Source organism: Stenella coeruleoalba (assembly GCF_951394435.1).
Source record: "Stenella coeruleoalba genome assembly, chromosome: 11".
In the NCBI taxonomy this organism is placed as follows: domain Eukaryota; kingdom Metazoa; phylum Chordata; class Mammalia; order Artiodactyla; family Delphinidae; genus Stenella; species Stenella coeruleoalba.
Genome location: NC_137157.1, coordinates 72,504,613 through 72,527,955, shown reverse-complemented (window position 1 = coordinate 72,527,955; position 23,343 = coordinate 72,504,613). Strand labels below are relative to the sequence as shown.

General features: G+C 35.8%; 1 protein-coding gene across 1 annotated transcript; it reads right to left on the bottom strand.

Annotated features, from left to right (window-relative positions):
- Positions 1–814: 814 nt before the first annotated feature.
- Positions 815–1,199, bottom strand: LOC307193669 (GTP-binding nuclear protein Ran-like; the record flags this gene model as incomplete). Its single annotated transcript, XM_079935961.1, is given in 3 exon segments — positions 815–1,045; positions 1,049–1,064; positions 1,066–1,199. Coding segments are annotated over 3 exon segments (381 nt in total).
- Positions 1,200–23,343: the final 22,144 nt, after the last annotated feature.

The following is a 23,343-nucleotide window of genomic DNA, read 5'->3' as shown; positions in this document are numbered from 1 at the left end:
TGCCACAAAAAAAAAAAAAAAAAAAAAGGCTATGAAGGATAAAGTGAAAAGACCTTTTATATTCTTCATTCTAGGGCCCAGAATGATTAAAGAGAATGAGAAAGTTATGGATTGACTTTTATTTATCTTGCTTATGATCTTTTGCCTCCCTGAATCTGTATGTCTTTCAATAATTCATGAAAATGATCAGTTTTTCATCTTTTTAAATATTGCCTATGTTGGTAGTAAATTTTTTCAGGTTTTATTTGCTTAAAATATTTTTATTTTCCTTCCTTTTAAAAGAGAGTTTCACTGAGATACAGAATTTTAAATTTGCTAGTTATTTCTTCTCAACATTTTGAAAATGCCATTTCAATATCTTTTGGTACCTAGTATTGTTCTTGGAGCAGCTGTCAACCTAATGGTTATTCCATTGTAGGTTTGATGGATTTTCTTTCCTCTACTTTTTTTTTTTTTTAAAGATAGTTGAAATACAACTTTATTCTGATTCTAAACAAAAAGGAATGGAAACGACAGTAACAAACAAGATTCCACCACTGAATATTATGATGTGACTGTAGCAGTCTTATACTTGAAATTCAAGGAGGAAACCACTGTGTTCCAAAACAGCTAAATATGCAGGTCCAAAAAATGAAGGTATTTTTTTAACTGCCACATTCACTCTGAAGCCCATTCATCTCCTTCAGCATCCCAAAGATTAAACACATGTTCTGCTTAACTATGTAACAAAGTGGCAAACACGCTGCACTACTGACATCACAGGACAGTTGCCTATAAAACTAGACTTCTGACGCTGGGATCCAGCTTCACTTTCTCACAAGTCATCATCTTCATCCGGGAGAGCAGTTGTCTGAGCAACCTCTAGATTATGCTCGTACTGCGCTGCCGTGGCTGGGTCCATGACTGCCTCTGGCGGGGTGAGAGCAGACATGGCGACGAACTCCAAGTTAGGGTCTCCGATCAGATTTCTAGCAAGCCAGAGGAAGGGCTTTTCAAAGTTGTAGTTACTTTTGGCAGAAATGTCATAGTACTGAAGATTATTCTTTCAGTGGAAGACAATTGACTACCTTAACTTTTCTGTCCTTAATATCCATTTGATTTCTACACAACACAATGGGGATGTTCTCACATAGTAGTACCAGATCTCTGTGCCAGTTAGGCACGTTCTTGTAAGTAACTCTTGATGTTACATCAAACATTCATAACGGCACACTGAGCTTGGATATAATAGCCATCTCCCAGTCCAACAAATTTCTTCTGACCAGCTGTATCCCAAACATTGAACTTAATAAGTCCTCTGTTGTTATGGAACACAAAGGGGTGGACCTCAACATCCAAGGTAGCTACATACTTCTTCTCAAATTCACCAGTCAGATGACGTTTCAGGACTGTAGTTTTTCCAGTACCACCATCATCAACCAATACAAGCTTAAACTGAACTTGGGGTTCTCCTTGGGCTGCTATCGTGATGTTACTTCCAGAAGCGTCTCCACCCCCGTCTATCTTTCCTCTACTTTTAATATCATCTGTTTGGGGTGCTACAGAAACTCAATAAAGAAACTTGAGGGAGGGAAATAATCCCAGAAATGTATGAGATGCAAGAGGAATGATGAGCAAAGAAAAAAAGTAAACATAAAGCTAAAGAAATAATAAAATGTGTAATTATTGGCATTTCAAAAAACCAAGATAGAGAAATTCTTATGCCACATTCTCTAATTACAATGCAATTAAGTTGAAAATAATAACATAAATATAATTAAAATAATTCCAAACTTTTAGAAATTAAAAAACACAGTTCTAATGGAAATTTAGAAATATTATAATTAAAGCAAAAAATATATAAATATTACTTGTCAGAACTTGTGAAGGTAAACTTATAGCCTTAAAGTCTTATTAAAATAAAGTTGAAAATTGATGAAATAAGCATTTCAATAAGCATTTCTAATTTCAATAAGCATTTCAACAAATTTCTAATTTGTTAAGCATTTCTTAACAAATTAGAAAAAAAACAACATAATGAACTCAAAGTGAAAGAAAGGATATAATAAAGGAAAGAGCAGGCACAAATGAAAATAGAAAACAAGATAGAGAGTATAAACAAAAAAATTGGAATGGTTAATGCAATTGACAGACTCTAATCAAAAACATTAAACCTCACAACAAAAAGATTAGGAATGAATAAATGAACAAAATAAAAACACAGGAGGTATTTTAAGTATTCTAAAAACCTTATGGCAAAAATCTTGAAAAATATTTAAAATAGACAATGCTCTAGAAAAATAGAAATTACCAATCCAAAATAGAAATCTGTGTTGTTATAAAGCAAGAAATACATTTATATGCTCATGTAGCAATAAAAAAAATTGAATCACTAGATCAAAAGAGTATCATAAAGAAAACCCTAGGTCCAGATAATTTTATGAATCCCACCAATAATTTAAGAAACATATAATTTTGACCTTAATGTATTTTCAGAAAATATAAAAAGGGGAACATTCCCCAACTTTTTTAATAAAAATGGTATGCGCTTGATACCAAATTCAGACAAGAATACAAAACAAGGTAATTGTAGCCTGAATCTCCCTCCTGACTAAAGAATCAATTCTAAATGCACTTGAATTAAGCTCTCAAACATACTGTTAAGGTGATATATGAAGTTAGAGTTGGTTTAATTAGAGGAATAGAAAGTTTGTTCAGTAGTAGAATATCTAAGTGTCTGTATTAAAATTTTAATGTAGAAAACTTACTATTATTGCAATAGTTGCAGAAAAAAACATTGTATAACATTTAACAATTATTGATAAAAGCTCTTAGTAAAATAGAAATAGAAACTTTCTTAATTTTACAAAAGATATGTCCACACATACACACAAACACACAAAACATAGCAAGTATTCTACTTAACATCAGAAGCAAGAAAATGTGTCCATTAATGGTTCTTTTTTATCTTCCAGTTTTATTGAGATATAATTGACATACAGTACTGTATAAGTTTAAAATATAATGATTTGACTTACACCATAAAATGATTATCACATTCAATAAGTTTAGTGAACATCTCATATAGATACAAAATTAAAGAAAAAGAAAAAAAGTTTTCTTTTGATTAGAACTCTTAGGATTTACTCTCTTAAAAACTTTCATATCTAACATACATCAGTGTTAATTATATTTATCTTTTTGTAAATTACATCCCTAATACTTATTTATCTCATGACTGGAAGTTTGTACCTTTTGACTGATTTCATTCAATCAGTTCACCCTCCTCTCACCTCTCATGACTGGTAACCACAAATATGATCTCTTTTCCTATCAGTTTGTTTGTTTATTTTTGAAGTAGAATTGACCTACAACACTGTGTTAGTTCCTGGTACACAGCATAGTGATTTGGTACTTCCATACATTTCAAAATAATCACCATGATAAGTCTAGTTAGGATGTGTCAGCATACAAACCCATTACATAGTTATTGACTATATTCATCACACTGTACATTTCATACCTGTGACTCATTTATTTTGCAACTAGAAGTTTGTACCTCTTAATCTCCCTCACCTATTTCTTTCCTCCCCCCATCCCTCTCTCCTCAGGCAACCACCTGTTTTTTCTCTGTGTCTATAATTCTGTTTCTGCTTTGTTATGTTTGTTCATTTGTTTTATTTTTTAGATTCCACATATAAGTGAAATCATACAGAATTTGTCTTTGTCTGATTTATTTCATTTAGTGTAATGCCCTCTATGTTCATTCATGTTATCACAAATGGCAAAAATTCATTCTTTGTATGGCTCAGTAATATTCCATTGTATATATGTATATCACCTCTTCTATGTCCATTCATCTATCAATAAACACATAGATTGATTTCATATTGTCTATTCTAAATGGTGCTGCAATGAACACAATGGTGCATATAACTTTTGGAACTAGTGTGTTTGTTTTCTTTGGACAAATACCCAGGAATGGAATTGCTGAATCATGTGATAGTTCTATTCTTAATTTTTTGAGGAATATCCACTATGTTTTCCATAGTGGCTGCACCAATTTACATTACAACCAACAGTGCAGAAGTGTTCCCTTTTATCTACATCTTCATCAACAGTTGTTACTTAGTGTCTTTTTGATTATAGCTATTCTGACAGGTGTGAGGTAGTATCTCATTATGGTTTTGACTTGCATTTCCCTGATAATTAGTGATGTTGAGCATCTTTCTTTGTGCCTGTTGGCCATCTGTATGTCTTTTTAAAAAATTTATTTATTTGGCTGTGCTGGTCTTAGTTGCAACACTTGGAGTCTTCATTGTGGCATGTGGGATCTTCGTTGCAGCATGCAGGATATAGTTCCCAGACCAGGGATCGAACCCAGGTCCCCTGCATTGGGAGCAAGGAATCTTAACTGCTGGACCACCAGGGAAGTCCCCATCTGTATGTCTTCTTTAGAAAAATTTCTGCTCAGATCCTCTGTCCATTTTCTAATGAGGTTTTTGTTTTTTTTTATGTTTAGTTATGAGTTCTTTTTATATTTATGGCATTAACCCCTTATCAGATATGTCATTTGCAAATATCTCCTCCCATTCTGTAGGCAACATTTTCATTTTGTTGGTGATTTCCTTTTCTGTGCAAAAGCTTTTTAGTTTGTTGTAGCTCCATTTGGGTTTTTTTTTTTTTTTTTTTTTTTTTGCTTTTGATTTCCTTGCCTGAAGAGACATATCCAAAAATATATTACTAAGACTGATGTCAAAGAGAATACTGCCTATGTTTTCTTCTAGGAGTTTTACAGTTTCAGATCTTCCATTTAAGTCTTTAATCCATTTTGAATTTGTTTTTGTGCATGGTGTGAGAGAGTAGTCCCATCTGATTATTTTGGATGTAGCGCTCCAATTGTCCCAACACTGTTTATTGAAGAGGCTGTCTTTATCCCATTGTATATTCTTGCCTCCTTTGTGTATAAATGTGGGTTCATTTCTGGGCTCTCTATTCTGTTCCATTGATCTATGTGTCTTGTGTTTGTGCAAGTAATATACTGTTTTGATTACTGTAGTTGTGTAGTATAGTTTGAAATCAGTGAGCATGGCACCTCCACCTTTGTTCTGCTTTCTCAAGATTGTTTTGGCTATTTGGGGTTTTTTGTGTTTCCATACAAATTTTAGAATTATTTGTTCTAGTTCTGTGAAAAATACCATTGGTATTTTGATGGGGATTGCACTGACTGCAGATTGTCTTGAGTAGTGTGGTCATTTTAACAATATTAATTCTTCCAACCCATGAACAAAGTATATCTTTCCATCTGTTTGTGTCCTCTTCAATTTCTGTCAACAACATCTCATAGTTTTCTGAGTACAGGTATTTTACTTTCTTAGTTAGATTTATTCTGAGGTATTTTATTATTTTTTTAAAATTGTAAATGGCCTTGTTTTCTTAATTTACCATTCTGATAGTTCATTCTTAGTGTATCAAAATGCAACAGATTTCTGTATATTAATTTTAGATCCTGCAAGTTTACTGAATTCATTGATCAGCTCTAGTTTGTTTGTTTTTTTTTTTTGGTGGCATCTTGAGGATTTTCTATGTATAATATCATGTCATCTGCAAACAGTGACAGTATTACTTCTTCCTTTCCAATTGGATTCCTTTTATTTCTTTTTCTTTTCTGATTGCTGTGGCTAGGACTTCCAATACTATGCTGAGTAAAAGTGGCAAGGGTGGGCATCCTTTCCTTTTTCCTGATCTGAGGGGAAATTCTTTCATTTAACATAATGTCAGTTGTGGACTTATCATGTATGGCCTTTATAATGTATGACCTTTATAATGTTAAGTTGTGTTCCATTATACCCAATTTGTTGAGTATTTTTAACAAATAGATGTTGAATTTTGTTAAAGGTTTTTCCACATCTATTGAGATGATCATATGTTTTTTATATTTCAATTTGTTAATGTAGTGTATTACATTGATTGATTTGTGGATATTGAACCATATTTGCATCCCTGAGATAAACCCCACTTGATCATGGTGTATGATCCTTTTAATGTATTGTCAAATTTGGTTTGCTAATATTTTGTTGAAGATTTTTGCATCTATATTCTTCAGTGATATTGGCCTATAATTTTCTTTTTTTGTGATATCTTTCTCTGGTTTGGGCATCAAGGTGATGCTGGCCTTACAGAATGAGTTTGGAAGCATTCCCTGCTCTGCAATTTTTTTGAATAGTTTGAGAGGAAAAGGTGTCTATATTTTTTTAAAAATTTGCTAAAATTCACCTATGAAACCGTTTGTTCTTGGCCTTTTGGAGAATTTGTTTTATTATTAATTCAATTTCATTAGTGGTAATTTGTCTGTTCATATTTTCTATTTCTTCCTGGTTCAGTCTTGGAACACTGTACATTTCCAGGAATTTGTCCATTTTAGATTGTCCACTTAATCGGCATATATGCTTATGGGCTGGGCTGGGCCAAGAGACTGCTGGCTGAGAAGTTTCAGGGATCCCAGGTTATTGCTGGCTCACTGGTGGGCAGACCCAGATTCTGGTGTGGGTGACTGCATTGCTGGGGGTCCCAGATATATTGTTTGCCTGCTGGTGCATAGGGCTGGTTCCTGAGGCCAATGACTATGGTGTCCGTTGTGTCCCAAAGCTGGTGTTGGCCAGCTAGTGAGTGGGACTGAATACTGGAGTGGCTGGCTGAGAAGCTAGGGTGTCTCAGAGCTGGGAATGGACTGATGGTGGGTTGGCCTGGGGCTCCAGAGGGTCATGAGCCTTGTGTTGGCCTGCTCTTTGGTGGAGCTGAGTCCTGGCAGGTCCCATAGCTAGAGTAGTTTCATTGGTGGTTGCAACCCTGTTCCAAGGTCTCTCGCTGCAGGGTTCTGGGGGTTCTGGAGCTGGTGTCAGTCAGCAGGTGGATGAGGCTGGATTCTGCCATGGCTGACTGAGGGTCCCAAGGTGTCCCAGAGCTGGTGGGTCCTGGAGTTGGTGTCAGCCCACTGGTGGGCAGGGCTGAGGCCCAGGTATTCTGAGGGTTAGTGCCAGGTCACTGGTGGATGAGTATTGTCTTGGGGCTAGTGCCAGGCCACTGGTGTGCAGGGCTGGTTCTCAGGAGCTCTAGGCTAAGGGGTTCTTAAAGCACCAGGTCTGGTGGGTGGGGCTGAGGTGTCCGAGCACTCGTGCCCACAAGCTAGTGAAAGGGGCTGGCACTAATAAACTAGAGGGATGATTCCACAATGGCACTTGCCAGCACCAGTGTCCATGTGATAGAACAAGCTTCCCAAAATAGCTGCTGCCTGTATCATTTTTGCCTCCTGCCTCTCCAGGAGGCTTTCCAAGATAAGCAGGTGGATCTGACCCAGACTCCTTTCAAATTACTGCTTCTGCCCTGGGTCCTGGAGTGTGTGAGATTTTATGTGTGTCCTTTAAGAGTCAAGTCTCTTATTTCCCACAGCCCTCTGGCTCTCCTGAAAATAAGCCCCACTGACCTTCAAAGCCAAATGTTCTGGGTATTCATCTTCCTGGTGCAGGACTCTAGGGCTGGGGAGCCCACTTTGGGGCTTGGACTCCTTGCTCTTTGGGTACAACCTCTGCAATTATAATTATCCTCCTGTTTGTGCGTTGCCCACTTGGGCGTATTGGTCTTGACTACACCATATCTCCATACCTCCTACCCATCTCGTTGTGGTTCCTTTTATATATCTTTAGTTGTAGAAGGTCTTTTCTGCTGGTGTTCCAGTTTTTCTCATCAGTAGTTGCTCTACAAGTAGTTGAAATTTTGGTGTGCCCATGGGAGGGGTCTTCACACTCTACCATCTTGGCCACTCCCCCCAGTGGCTCTTCTTTTCAACACTGTCCTGAAGATCCTAGCAGCTGCAATCTGGCCAGAAAAAGAAATAAAATGTATCAAGGTTGGCAAGAAAGAAAAAAAGCTGTCATTATTTGTAGCTGACTGCCAGTATTTTTTTTTTAATTTATTTTTATTTTTGTTTGACTGCCAGTATTGAGAACATAAAATAATCTGTAGACAAATTATTAGTATTAACAAGACCGGCAGCTAGAAATCATCATTGAGAAGTCAGTCACATCTCTAAATACTAGTAACACATAAAATTTTATTAAGGAGAAAGAATGATTTGATTACAAACCTCAGAGAAAGACCCACAATTTGTAGACATTTTAAGTGGAGAAAGGACGAACTTTCCCATAAATGGCATTAGATAGATTGTGAATAAGAAAAAATATAAAACTGGACTCCAATTTCACAATATACTAAAAAATATAATAAATTCAGGCACATTTAAGATGTAAATATAAAAGGCAAAATTTTGAACATTTTGGAAGATAATATAGGAGACAGTATTCATGATCTCAGATAGGGAAGGATTTCTTAAATAGGACTAAAAAAAAGAAAAAAACACTAATCATAATGGTAAATATTGATAAGTTTGACTACATTATAATTAAGAACCTCTCTATCAAAATACAGAATCAGTGAATCAACAATTATCTCAAAATAAAATATTAAAAATTTTGCTTAGTTAAATTCAAACACATTATAAAAAAAGTAAAGGTAAGCAAAAACCTGGGAAAAGTTACTTGCTTACATAAAATTGACAATTAGGATGCCACATTCCAATAATAGGAATACATAAGGTATCATTATTTATGTAGCAAAAGCCAGAAAATGGTAAATATAAAGATGATCTAAAGATATGAATGTCTTAAATAGTATCAATTTGGAAATATCTCATATCAATGGAGAGTAGAATAGATAAATTATGGTACACTAGAATGTTAAACAGAGAAATTTAAAAATGAACCCCTGCCTTCGGTATAACATGTAAATGTTTTAAAAAAAATGATGTCAAATAAAAAACTAAAAAGATGTAGTAGAGGAGCTTCCCCGGTGGCGCAGTGGTTGAGAGTCCGCCTGCCGATGCAGGGGACACGGGTTCGTGGCCCGGTCCGGGCAGATCCCACATGCCGCGGAGCAGCTGGGCCCGTGAGCCATGGCCGCTGGGCCTGTGCGTCCGGAGCCTGGCCTGTGCTCCGCAACGGGAGAGGCCACAACAGTGAGAGGCCCACGTATCACAAAAAAAAAAAAAAAAAAAAAATACAGTAGAATACACACAGGTTTTATTTTATTTAACAAACATTTAAAAAATATAATTACCAGTGTTGGACCAGGTATTTGATGATTATTGATTCACTTAATTCTCTAAACAATTCAACAATGTAAACACTATTATTGGCTTCAGTTTAAAGATGCAGAAACTGAGGCATAGAAAGGTTAAGTAACTGCCCAATGGCACACATCTAGTAATAGGAATGGGCAATCTGGTTCCAGGGTCTAGAGTATGATTCCATTCACATAAACTTCAAAAGCAGGTACAGCTATACAGCATATTGTATGTGTGTGTGTGTGTGTGTGTGTGTGTGTGTGCATTTTTTAATGTTAAAAATAGATTAACAAAAAACAAAATACAGAGAGATTCAAAGAAATTGTCAATGTTCTCTTTCCTTTTCCCACCCTAGTTTTATTGAGATACAATTGACATACAGCACTGTTTAATATGTACAGCATAATAACTTGACTTACATGTATTATTAAATGATTACCACAGTAAGTTTGGTTAACACCCATCATCTCTTACATATACAAAAGAAAAAAAGAAAAGAACACAAATATTTTTTCCTTGTGATGAGAACTCTTAGCAACATTTTCTTTCTCAGGAGAGCATCTAGGAGGTGTGTATATGGCTGTCAATTTTATTATCACTATTACTTTTCTCTGAAGTGTACATATACATTATACATGGTATTTCTTGGTATGTTATATTTCTCAATTTTTAAAAAGGTTAAAAGAGAGGGAGGCTTCCCTGGTGGCCCAGTGGTTGAGAGTCCGCCTGCCGATGCAGGGGACATGGGTTCGTGCCCCGGTCCGGGAGGATCCCTCATGCCGCGGAGCGGCTGGGCCCATGAGCCATGGCCGCTGAGCCTGCGCGTCTGGAGCCTGTGCTCCGCAATGGGAGAGGCCACAACAGTGATAGGCCCGTGTACCGCAAAAAAAAAAAAAGAGAGAGGGGTTGACCCTGAACAGAGAGTCCCTGTAGTGGAAGAGAAACCTGTACTTTCAGAACTTTTCTGTGAGTTAAGCCTGTGCCGAAGAAGACTGAATCATCCTGAAAGAATCCTACCCAAGAGGACAGCCATGGAAGGCGAGGGAACCCCAACAGAAAGAGGATGAGTGGGTAGGATCTGAGAAACTGAGGTTTGTCTGAGGGAACATAGTATAAATGAGGGTGCTGGGCAGTGGGAATGGGGAGAGCTGTCCAGGGAGCTCACAAAAGCAGTCCAAGAAAGAAAAGCCAGCATCTGAACTTCTGCCAGATGATAATGGCATCACAGAAGCAGGAGCTAGAGGTAGTAGAGAGAGAAGGGATGAAAGGGTAGAAACAAGTTAGAAGAGTAAAGAATGAAGGGGGAGGAGGGAAGCTTTGAACTGGATAAGATTAAATTCTTAATATTAGATTGGACTGGACTTTATGACACTTACAAATGAGGCTTTTTGGTAATTCATGTTAATGACAGGGAAAAGTTAAAGGGCTTGGCCTGAGATAGTGTCCAAAATGGAAGACTTTACAGAACTTATTTGAGGTCTAGGGGGAAGAATAAGTAGTTTCCTGCTTGCACTTTACCAAGTTCAATAAACTAACAAATTCAGATTATACATAAATCTCTATCCCATTACCTTTTTAAAATAGGTTTACTGAGATATGATTTGAATAATTTAATATTCAATTTTTTAAAGTTTACAAATCAGTGATTTTTAATATATCTACAAGGTTGTAAAGCCATAATCACTAATTCCAGAATATTTTATTACTCCCAGAAAAGACACTATACAAATTATCAGTCATTCCCACTCCCACTATCCCCACAAGTGGCAACCACTAATCTACTTTCCATCTCTATGGATTTATCTATTCTGGACATTTCATATAAATGCAATCATGCAATATGTGGCCTTTTGTGTCTGGCTTCTTTTACTTAGCGAGGTGTTTTCAAGGTTCATCTATGTTGTAGAAGATACATCATGTTCCATCCTTTTTATGGTTATATAAGTATTCCATTGTATGGCTATATCATATTTTGTTGTTGATAGACATTTCAGTTTCCACTTTTGGCTATTATGAATAATGCTGCTATGAAAAATTGTGTACAGGTTTTGTGTGAACAGCTACTTTCAATTCTCTTGGGTATATACCTAGGAGTGGAATTGCTGTAGCAGATGGTAAACTCTATGTTTAACATTTTGAGAAACAAACTGTTTTCCATGTGACTGCATAATCTTACAACCCCATCAGCAGTGTTTGAGAGTTCCAATTATCCACATCCTCACAAACATTTGTTGCCCATCTTTTATTTTACCCATTCTAATGGGGGTAAAAATAGTATCTCATTATAATTTTGATTTGCATTTCTCTGATGACTAATGATGTTGAACATCTTTTCATGTGCTAATTAGCCATTTGTATATCTTCTTTGGAGAAATGTCTGTTTAGAGCCTTTGCCCATTTTTAATTAGGTTTCTTTATAATTGAATTATGAGTTCTTTATATATTCTGGTTACAAATCCCTTATTATATAGATGATTTGCACATATTTTCTCCCATTCTGTGGGTTGTCTTTTTACTTTCTTTATGATGTCCTTTGAAACAAAAAATTTCTTGATTTTGATGAAGTTCTGTGTCTCTATTTTTTTCTTTTGTTGCTTGTGCTCTTGTCTCTACCTTTTTAAAAAAAAAATACAAGTGCAACCATAAGATACCCATAATTCCCAACCTGTTTTGTCTTAATAATAATTCTTGGGCATCTTTCCACATCTCTCTATCTCTGTCATCTCTATCTATCTATCTGTCTATAATATATATTTTTAATGGCTGCATATTATCTTACTTTACGGCAGTAAATAACAAGTTCTCTACTGATAGACTTTTAGGTTTTTACAACTTATTGCTATTATAGTGCCACAGCAAACATTCCTGAAAATGTATATATCTTTATATATATGTGTGTACACACAGTATGTTTCTAATTGTAGGAGTGTTGGCTTAAAGAGTGTTTGCATTTAAAATTTTGACAGGTAGTACCAAATTATCTCCAGTGATGTTATATATATATTTTTAATATACTATTCTCTAATAGTGTTTGAAGCTGTCTTGTGAACACATGGTATGATCACATTTTTTAATCTTTATGAATCTGATAAGAAAAAAAATCTTGTTTGGTTTTGCCTTCTTTAATGTGTTTGAGGTTGACCATCTTTTATATGTTTATTGAGCATTTGTATTTCCTGTGGTATAAAGTGTTTCTTCATAATCTTTGTCCATTTTTCTAGTGGATTATTTGTCCTTTTGTTGAATTTTAAAAGCCTTTTGTATGGTAATAAAATTTGCTTTTTCTCAGTTATGTATGCTGTAAATATTTTTATTTGGTTATTTTTTTTTAGTTTCCTTATAGACTATTTGTTGCGCAGAAGTTTCAGGTGCTTTTGTAGTTGAATTTATCACTTCTTTAAAATGAATTTTAGCAAATCCTTTTTTTCCCCTTTTTCTCTTAATTTTTCTCTAGGTGTTTTTTCCTATACTTCAAACTCTGAAGAGTCTGATGTTATTGACTCTTTTTCCCCCTTGATTTAATTATAAAAAACACTGCACACAATTCATTGAAAACTTAATTACAAATACTGCCTAGAATAGTGCCATGTACATAAGCCCACTGAAGAAATATTACTGAATAACGCTTTCAAATTCATATTCATCTTACACTTTTCCATTCTAGATTATCTAAATAATTCTTTTTTTTAAACATCTTTATTGGAGTATAATTGCTTTACAATGGTGTGTTAGTTTCTGCTCTATAACAAAGTGAATCAGTTATACATATACATATGTTCCCATATCTCTTCCCTCTTGCATCTCCCTCCCTCCCACCCTCCCTATCCCACACCTCTAGGTGGTCACAAACTGCTGATCTCCCTGTGCCATGAGGCTGCTTCCCACTAGCTATCTACTTTATGTTTGGTAGTGTATATATGTCCATGCCACTCTCTCACTTTGTCACAGCTTACACTTCACCTCCCCATATCCTCAAGTCCATTCTCTAGTAGGTCTGTGTCTTTATTCCCGTCTTACCCCTAGGTTCTTCATGACCTTTTTTTTTTTCTTAGATTCCATATATATGTGTTAGCATATGGTATTTGTTTTTCTCTTTCTGACTTACTTCACTCTGTATGACAGACTCTAGGTCCATCCACCTCACTAAAAATAACTCAATTTCATTTCTTTTTATGGCTGAGTAATATTCCATTGTATATATGTGCCACATCTTTATCCATTCATCCGATGATGGACACTTAGGTTGCTTCCATCTCCTGGCTATAGTAAATAGTGCTGCAATGAACATTTTGGTACATGACTCTTTTTGAATTCTGGTTTTCTCAGGGTATATGCTCAATAGAGGGATTGCTCGGTTGTATGGTAGTTCTATTTGTAGATTTTTAAGGAACCTCCATACTGTTCTCCATAGTGGCTGTATCAATTTACATTCCCACCAGCAGTGCAAGAGTGTTCCCTTTTCTCCACACCCCCTCCAGCATTTATTGTTTCTAGATATTTTGATGATGGCCATTCTGACCGGTGTGAGATGATATCTCATTGTAGTTTTGATTTGCATTTCTCTAATGATTAATGATGTTGAGCATTCTTTCATGTATTTGTTGGCAATCTGTATATCTTCTTTGGAGAAATGTCTATTTAGGTCTTCTGCCCATTTTTGGATAGGGTTTTTTGTTTTTTTGTAATTCAGCTGCATGAATTGCTTGTAAATTTTGGAGATTAATCCTTTGTCAGTTGCTTCATACGCAAATATTTTCTCCCATTCTGAGGGTTGTCTTTTGGTCTTGTTTATAGTTTCCTTTGCTGTGCAAAAGCTTTGAAGTTTCATTAGGTCCCATTTGTTTAGGTCCCAAATTTTTGTTTTTATTTCCATTTCTCTAGGAGGTGGGTCAAGAAAGATCTTGCTGTGACTTATGTCATAGAGTGTTTGTCTATGTTTTCCTCTAAGAGTTTGATAGTTTCTGGCCTTACATTTAGATTTTTTTATTGTTGTTGTTACGCGGGCCTCTCACTGCTGTGGCCTCTCCCGTTGCAGAGTACAGGCTCCAGATGCGCAGGCTCAGCGGCCATGGCTCATGGGCCCAGCCGCTCCATGGCATGTGGGATCTTCCTGGAGCAGGGCACGAACCTGTGTCCCCTGCATTGGCAAGCGGACTCTCAACCACTGCGCCACCAGGGAAGCCCACATTTAGATTTTTAATCCATTTCGAGCTTATGTTTGTGTATGGTGTTAGGGAATGTTCTAATCTCATACTTTTACATGTACCTGTCCAGTTTTCCCAACACCACTTATTGAACAGGCTGTCTTTTCTCCACTGTATATTCTTGCCTCTTTTATCAAAGATAAGGTGACCGTATGTGTGTAGGTTTATCTCTAGGCTTTCTATCCTCTTCCATTGATCTTTCTGTTTTTGTGCCAGTACCATACTGTCTTGATTACTGTAGCTTTGTAGCATAGTCTGAAGTCAGGGAGCCTGATTCCCCCAGCTCCGTTTTTTGTTCTCAAGATTGCTTTGGCTATTTGGGGTCTTTTGTGTTTCCATACAAATTTTGAAATTTTTTGTTCTAGTTCTTTGAAAAATGCCAGTGGTAGTTTGATAGGGATTGCATTGAATCTGTAGATTGCTTTGGGTAGTAGAGTCATTTTCAAAATGTTGATTTTTCCAATCCAAGAACATGGTATATCTCTCCATCTATTTGTATCATCTTTAATTTCTTTCATCAGTATCTTATAAATTTCTGCATACAGGTCTTTTGTCTCTTTAGGTAGGTTTATTCCTAGATATTTTATTCTTTTTGTTGCAGTGGTAAATGGGAGTGTTTTCTTAATTTCACTTTCAGATTTTTCATCATTAGTCTATAGGAGTGCCAGAGATTTCTATGCATTAATTTTGTATCCTGCTACGTTACCAAATTCATTGATTAGCTCTAGTAGTTTTCTGGTAGCATCTTTAGGATTCTCTCTATATAGTATCATGTCATCTGCAAACAGTGACAGCTTTACTTCTTCTTTTCTGATTTGGATTCCTTTTATTTCCTTTTCTTCTCTGATTGCTGTGGCTCAAACTTCCAAAACTATGTTGAATAAGAGTGGTGAGAGTGGACAACCTTGTCTTGTTCCTGATCTTAGTGGAAATGCTTTCAGTTTTTTACCATTGAGGACAATGTTGGCTGTAGGTTTGTCATATATGACCTTTATTATGTTGAGGAAAGTTCCTCTATGCCTACTTTCGGCAGGGTTTTTATCATAAATGGGTGTTGAATTTTGTCGAAAGCTTTCTCTGCATCTATTGAGATGATCATATGGTTTTTCTCCTTCAGTTTTAATATGGTGTATCACGTTGATTGATTTATGTATATTGAAGAATCCTTGCATTCTTGGAATAAACCCCACTTGATCATGGTGTATGATCCTTTTAATGTGCTGTTGGATTCTGTTTGCTAGTATTTTGTTGAGGATTTTTGCATCTATTTTCATCAGTGATATTGGCCTGTAGTTTTCTTTCTTTGTGTCATCTTTGTCTGGTTTTGGTATCAGGGTGATGGTGGCATCGTAGAACGAGTTTGGGAGTGTTCCTCCCTCTGCTATATTTTGGAACAGTTTGAGAAGGATAGGTGTTAGCTCTTCTCTAAATGTTTGATAGAATTCGCCTGTGAAGCCATCTGGTCCTGGGCTTTTGTTTGTTGGAAGATTTTTAATCACAGTCTCAATTTCAGTGCTTGTGATTTGTCTGTTCAAATTTTCTATTTCTTCCTGGTTCAGTCTTGGCAGGTTGTGCATTTCTAAGAATTTGTCCATTTCTTCCTTGGCAGGTTGTCCATTTTATTGGCATAGAGTTGCTTGTAGTAATCTCTCATGAACTTTTGTATTTCTGCAGTGTCAGTTGCTACTTCTCCTTTTTCATTTCTAATTCTATTGATTTGAGTCTTCTCCCTGTTTTTCTTGATGAGTCTGGCTAATGGTTTATCAATTTTGTTTATCTTCTCAAAGAACCAGCTTTTAATTTTATTTATCTTTGCTATCAGTTCCTTCATTTCTCTTTCATTTATTTCTGATCTGATCTTTATGATTTCTTTCCTTCTGCTAACTTTAGGTTTTTTTTGCTCTTCTTTCCCTAATTGCTTTAGGTGCAAGGTTAGGTTGTTTATTTGAGATGTTTCCTGTTTCCTAAGGTAGGATTGTATTGCTATAAACTTCCCTCTTAGAACTGCTTTTGCTGCATCCCATAGGTTTTGGGTTGTAGTGTCTCCATTGTCATTTGTTTCAAGGTTTTTTTTGATTTCCTCTTTGATTTCTTCAGTGATCACTTCATTATTAAGAAGTGTATTGTTTAGCCTCCATGTGTTTGTATTTTTTACAGATCTTTTCCTGTAATTGATATCTAGTCTCATAGCATTGTGGTTGGAAAAGATACTTGATAAAATTTCAATTTTCTTTAATTTACCAAGGCTTGATTTGTGACCCAAGATATGATCTATCCTGGAGAATATTCCATGAGCACTTGATAAAAATGTGTATTCTGTTGTTTTTTGATGGAATGTCCTATAAATATCAATTAAGTCCATCTTGTTTAATGTATCATTTAAAGCTTGTGTTTCCTTATTTATTTTCATTTTGGATGAACTGTCCATTTGTGAAAGTGGGGTGTTAAATTCCCCTACTATGAATGTGTTACTGTCGATTTCCCCTTTTTTGGCTGTATTTGCCTTATGTATTGAGGTGCTCCTATGTTGGGTGCATAAATATTTACAATTGTTATATTTTCTTCTTGGATTTATCCCTTGATCATTATGTAGTGTCCTTCTTTGTCTCTTGTAATAGACTTTATTTTAAAGTCTATTTTGTCTGATATGAGAATTGCTACTCCAGCTTTCCTTTGGTTTCCATTTGCATGGAATATCTTTTGCCATCCCTTCACTTTCAGTCTCTATGTGTCCCAGGGTCTGAAGTGGGTCTCTTCTAGACAGCATATAGATGGGTCTTATTTTTGTATCCATTCAGCAAGGCTGTGTCTTTTGCTTGGAGCATTTAATCCATTCACGTTTGCAGTAATTATTGATATGTATGTTCCTATGACCATTTCCTTAATGTTTTTGTAGATCCTTTTCTTCTCTTGTGTTTCCCACTTAGAGAATTTCCTTTAGCATTTGTTGTAGAGCTGGTTTGGTGGTGCTGAATTCTCTTAGCTTTTGCTTGTCTGTAAAGCTTTTGATTTCTCCATCAAATCTGAATGAGATCCTTGCCGGGTAGAGTAACATTGGTTGTAGGTTCTTCCCTTTCATCACTTTAAGTATATTGTGGCTCTCCCTTCTGGCTTGTAGAGTTTCTGCTGAGAAATCATATGTTAATGTTATGGGAGTTCCCTTGTATGTTTTTTGTCATTTTTCCCTTACAGCTCTTAATACATTTTCTTTGTCTTTAATTTTTGCCAATTTGACTACTATGTGTCTTGTCATGTTTCTCCTTAGGTTTACCCTGTATGGGACTCACTGTGCTTCCTGGACTTGGGTGGCCCTTTCCTTTCCCATGTTAGGGAAGTTTTCAACTATAATCTCTTCAAATATTTTCTCTGGTCCTTTCTCTCTCTCTTCTCCTTCTGGGACCCCTATAATGTGAACGTTGTTGCATTTAATGTTGTCCCCAAAGTCTCTTAGCCTGTCTTAATTTCTTTTCATTCTTTCTTCTTTATTCTGTTCCACAGCAGTGAATTCCACCATTTTGTCTTCCAGGTCACTTATCCGTTCTTCTGCCTCAGTTATTCTGCTATTGATTCCTTCTAGTGTTGTTTTCATTTCAGTTATTGTGTTGTTCATCTCTGTTTGTTTGTTCTTTAATTCTTCTAGGTCTTTGGTAAACATTTCTTGCATCTTCTCGATCTTTGCCTCCATTGTTTTTCCGAGGTCCTGGATCATCTTCACTATCATTATTCTGAATTCTTTTTGTGGAAGGTGGCCTATCTCCACTTCATTTAGTTGTTTTTCTGTGGTTTTATCTTGTTCCTTCATCTGGTGTATAGCCCTCTGCCTTTTCATCTTGTCTATCTTTCTGTGAATGTGTTTTTTGTTCCACAGGCTGCAGGATTGTAGTTCTTCTTGCTTCTGCTCTCTACCCCCTGGTGGATGTGGCTATCTACATATTATTTTTAAGTGTTATAAAAACTGTTAAGATGTATTGTGATATACCTCAGTTCACCTCTTCATTTTGCTATATAACCATATTCTCTGTATCTTTTCTCCAAAGTGCTCAAATACTCCAATTAAAAATTTATTCTAAAGGTAGCAACAAGAATTATTATGTCTCCATGAAGAAAAAAAGCTCAACATTTCTAATTACTAGAGAAATGTAAATCAAAACTACAATGAGGTTTTACTTCACACCATGCAGAATGGCCATCAAAAAGTCTACAAATACTGAACACTGGAGAAGGTGTGGAGAAATAGGAACCCTCCTACACTGTTGGTGGGAATGTAAATTGGTACAGCGACAATGGAGAATAACATGGAGGTTCCTTAAAAAATTAAGAATAGAACTACCATATGATCCAGCAATCCCACTGCTGGGCATACACCAAGAGAAAACTGTAATTCAAAAATATGCACACACCCCAATATTTATTGCCACACTATTTACAATAGCCAAGACCTAGAAGCAACCTAAATGTCCATTGACAGATGAAGGGATAAAGAAGATGTGGCATATATATATATAGATGAGGGTAATAGTCCATATATATATAATGGAATATTACTCAGCCATAATAAAGAATGAAATAATACCATTTACAGCAACATGGATGGACCTAAAGATTATCATACTAAGTGAAGCAAGCCAGAGAATGACAAATATCATATGATATCACTTATATGTGGAATATAAAAAAAATACAAATAGACTTATTTACAAAATGTAATAGACCCACAAACATAGAAAACAAATTTATGGTTACCAAAAGGGAAGGGGGGAGAGGGATAAATTAGGAGATTGGGATTAATATATACACATTACTGTATATAAAATAGATAACCAACAAGAACCTACGGTATAGCACAGGGAAGTAGACTCAATATTTTGTAATAACCTATAATGGAAAATTCTGAAGAAGAATATATATATATATATATATATATATATATATATAAAGTCACTGTGCAATACACCTGAAGCTAACACAATGTTGTAAATCAATTATACTTTGTTTAAAAAGAGTAAAGTGTACATTAAAAAAAAGAATAATTTTGCCTGGATATTTGCAGGGTTTTGCTGGCTTGTTTTTGCTTTGCTTTTGCTTTTACAAATTTCTGGAAATCTGAAGTTTCTGGATTATGTATGGACTGCTAGAATTAAGATTGATGAGGATGGAGGTTATGTTCTTCCCTGCCGAACTCTCAGCATTTCATCCTGAGCTCTGTAAATATCTAAATTAAAGAATGAAGTAAAGGGAAGAAATATATTATTTTTTGTTTGAAGCTTGGTCTGATTATATATGAAGTCCTAGAATTCATAAACTGCCTTTATCTTTCTTTTACTGCCTCTTCTTTTTTGCAGTACGTGGGTCACTCACTGTTGTGGCCTCTCCCGTTGCGGAGCAAGGCTCCGGACGCGCAGGCTCAGCGGCCATGCCTCATGGGCCTGGCCGCTCCACCGCATGTGGGATCTTCCTGGACTGGGGCACAAACCCGTGTCCCCTGCAACGGTAGGCAGACTCTCAACCACTGCGCCACCAGGGAAGCCCCTGCCACTTCTATAGAATTAGCAGGATATCTCCAGAGCCATGGATTACTGCAGGATCCCTCTATGAAATGCCTCTGCTTCCCTTCCCTTTATTGTTAGATGTGCTCCTAGAGGGCTTTAAGTTACTGATTAGGGGATGAGGTTCCAGAGTTTATAGAAGAAAGTTTGAAGGCAGCTTTGTTGCTCATTTCAAGTGTGACATTGGGCATGTTACTAAACCTCTCCCAATGTTCGATTTCCTGTAAAATGGGGATAGTAATAATTCCTATCCCAGAAGGCTATAGAGGGTGATAAATGAGATAATTCATCTAAAACATTTAGTGCTGCTTGGCACCAAAGGAATCACTCAATAAATATTAGGTATTATCATTATTATTACTAGTACTACAATTATATGTCTATTTAACTGTGAGTTCCATGAGAGCAATAACCATTATTTTTTAAGCTTCATACCTAGCATAGTATTTGGTACATGTGTGTTGAACTGAACTATGCTTATGATCTACAGAGAGAAATGTGAAGAATAAATATTCTTCATTTTTTCCTGATCTCTTGGATGGGGAAGTGTAGGAAGAAAACAATAAGTTTGGCCTATTGAACCATAAGGGCTGATTGCCTGATCTATATTTCTAAATTAAAAGTTAAATTCCCCAATATTTAAAGCTGTGGAAATTGCCTTATAACATCAAAGTGAGAAAACTTAAATTTGAGCAAAAGCCAAGCAAGGATACTTGCATGCCTATGATCTGTTTTTCCTTGCATATACTTCTTAGTTTTAAAAGCAATACAGGTGAAGTAAGAGATGATCAGGAAGAGAGAGGATGAAGTGCTAGAGAAATGTGTTTACTTTATTTCACCCTGTTATTACATTAAGGGAATATTCCAGTTGTCTTTGTAGCAAAGCAATTTCCCCCACCCACATAGAAAACTATCACAAGGTGATTCTTCCACCATGGCTAGATGCAGATCTTTCCACATTACTTGGAAGAAGTTTCAAGAAAGTTTCCTTAAAGAAACTCACTGTGTAAATGCATGATAATAATGAGTTGTAAGTTCATTAGAACTTCTTCCCCACTCATGAATTGTGAATTCCTTGCCAAATCAACCTTTATTTGCACAACTGCATGTTTTAAACAACACATACTAAGTGCCATAAGTGGGGATAGTGATATTTTAAAATTCTCAATACAATTGATTTTTCTGAATTCCTTATGCAGCATAATAAAAGAATTTAAAATCTCATATATAGTCCACTTTGAGTACCCTCTTAGAGCTGTCAGCCCATAACTCAACTGATAAAGTGACTCCACCAGACTAAAGTGGAGCCCATTAAAACATTACATCATGCTGTACACACTGAACCAAGAAAGGATCTTCTCGTATGGTACCTCCATGAGTAGCTTGTCCAGTGAATATTTCAATGACTTAAGCAGTAATGATTCTACTCTTGCTTGAGAAAATATTTTGTAAGCTACTTATCTTGGTCTTAGGAAATTGAGACACATTGACTCTTCGAGCTACACAAAACATTTGTGATCATCAAGTCCAATCCTCTTGTTTTTGAAGCTTATCCAGGATCTAGTTGGTGGAAGAACTGGAACTAAAGCCCAGGTTTTCTGTTCTTTTCACTCCCTGACACTGATTCCTATTTATTTAATGTAAAAATAAGTGAGTTTATTTATATCACTCTGTTCCTTCTGTAATATAATTAAGGATGTATTTTCCAAGCAATTGTTTTCACATGAGAAAGTTCTTCAATTTCATATTTATGTTTTTGATGATATAGTATCTCTTCAGTTTTTAAAATATGCAAAAATTTAGAATTTTTTCTCTTTCAGATAAATTGTCATTTGATAAAAATTTATTACATTTAAGTTCTTTAAAATACTAAAACTAAGTGAAATTAGTGCTACTCAGTGAAATGTCAGTTACTGATTTGGGGAATGTAGCCTAGGACCCATATTTTAAAGTAAGACTTAGGTATAAACATATGGACATGAATGAATATCTACGTTTTTACAACATTGTAGGTAACTGTTTCATTGTGTAGTAAACTAACAATCCCATTCTTTTCCAGTGACTATACTAACAATGCAAATATAATTTGAAGTTATAATTTCATTTCTCTTAAGTAGTCTGTGAAAACTTAGGCATTAAAATTCTTAAGATTGTCCATATAGAGTCAAATATTTTCCATGTGACTCTTATGGCATGAAATTCATGAGGGTCACATGCCCTTAACTGCTTTAGGGAGCATAGCCCTTGAGATGACTCTGTTTCTCTCAGAATTCTATAAGGCTTTTCCTTTATGAACAGCATCTGACTCCTCAACCCAAGGGACAAAAATCTCACTGGCTAAAACATCCAGGGAATTATTTGTCCTCTTTATTACCATCATCAAATAAGTTCTCCTCTTAGAATAGTATCAAATCCAGACTGCATCATCCCCCTGTAACCTAGAGTGACATATCTAGGGTTTGGAGTCAGAACAGACCTGGGTTTAAATGTTGACCCTACCACTTAATAGCTGTGTCACTGTGGGAAAATTAAGGAATCTTGCAGTGCCACAGTTTACTAATGTGTTTAGAAGACAATAATTCCTACCTTTCAAGGTGTATGTACATAAAGTAATATATATAATCTGCCACCAGATAATGCCTAAAACATAGTTGGTTCTGAATAAGTTTTATGACTTATATTATTACCCTTTATACAACAAGTAATCCCTGCCTTCTAAGTCTTCAGGTACTTAAAGATCCTCACATTTCAAATGACCAAAACTAATGCTGATCATTAGGTGGCCATATTTTCTCAATATTTCTTTCTAGGTTATTTTATCTTCTTTTTAACACTTAGCTATCACATTTCTGGCATGTGCTCATTATGGTAAGACTTTTTAGTCTAGTGCTTTCCCTCTGTGGAAGACCAGAATCCTTAATTATGTACTTCCCCTTAGCCACATAACCAGGAATTTTGGAGCTCCTTAAGAAGATTAATTCAACTTGCTACCTTTGTCATAAATTAATTGACATTATGTGCATGGGTTTATTTCTGGGCTGTCTATTTTTTCCATTGGTCTGTGTGTCTGTGTTTGTGCCAATACCATACTGTTTTGATGACTATACTTTTACAGCATAGTTTGAAGTCATGGAATGTGATACCTTCAGCTTTGTTCTTCTTTCTCAAGATTGCTTTGGATATTTGAGGTCTTTTGTGGTTCCACTACAATTTTTAGAATTCCTTGTTCTAGTTCTGTGAAAAATGCCATGGGTATTTTAATAGGAGCTGCACTGAATCTGTAGATTGCTTTGGGTAGTATGGGCATTTTAACAATATTAATTCTTCCAACCCATGAACACAGGATATCTTTCTATTTATTTGTGCCATCTTCAATTTCTTTCATCAGTGTCTTATAGTTTTCAGAATATGGGTCTTTCACCTCCTTGGTTAAATT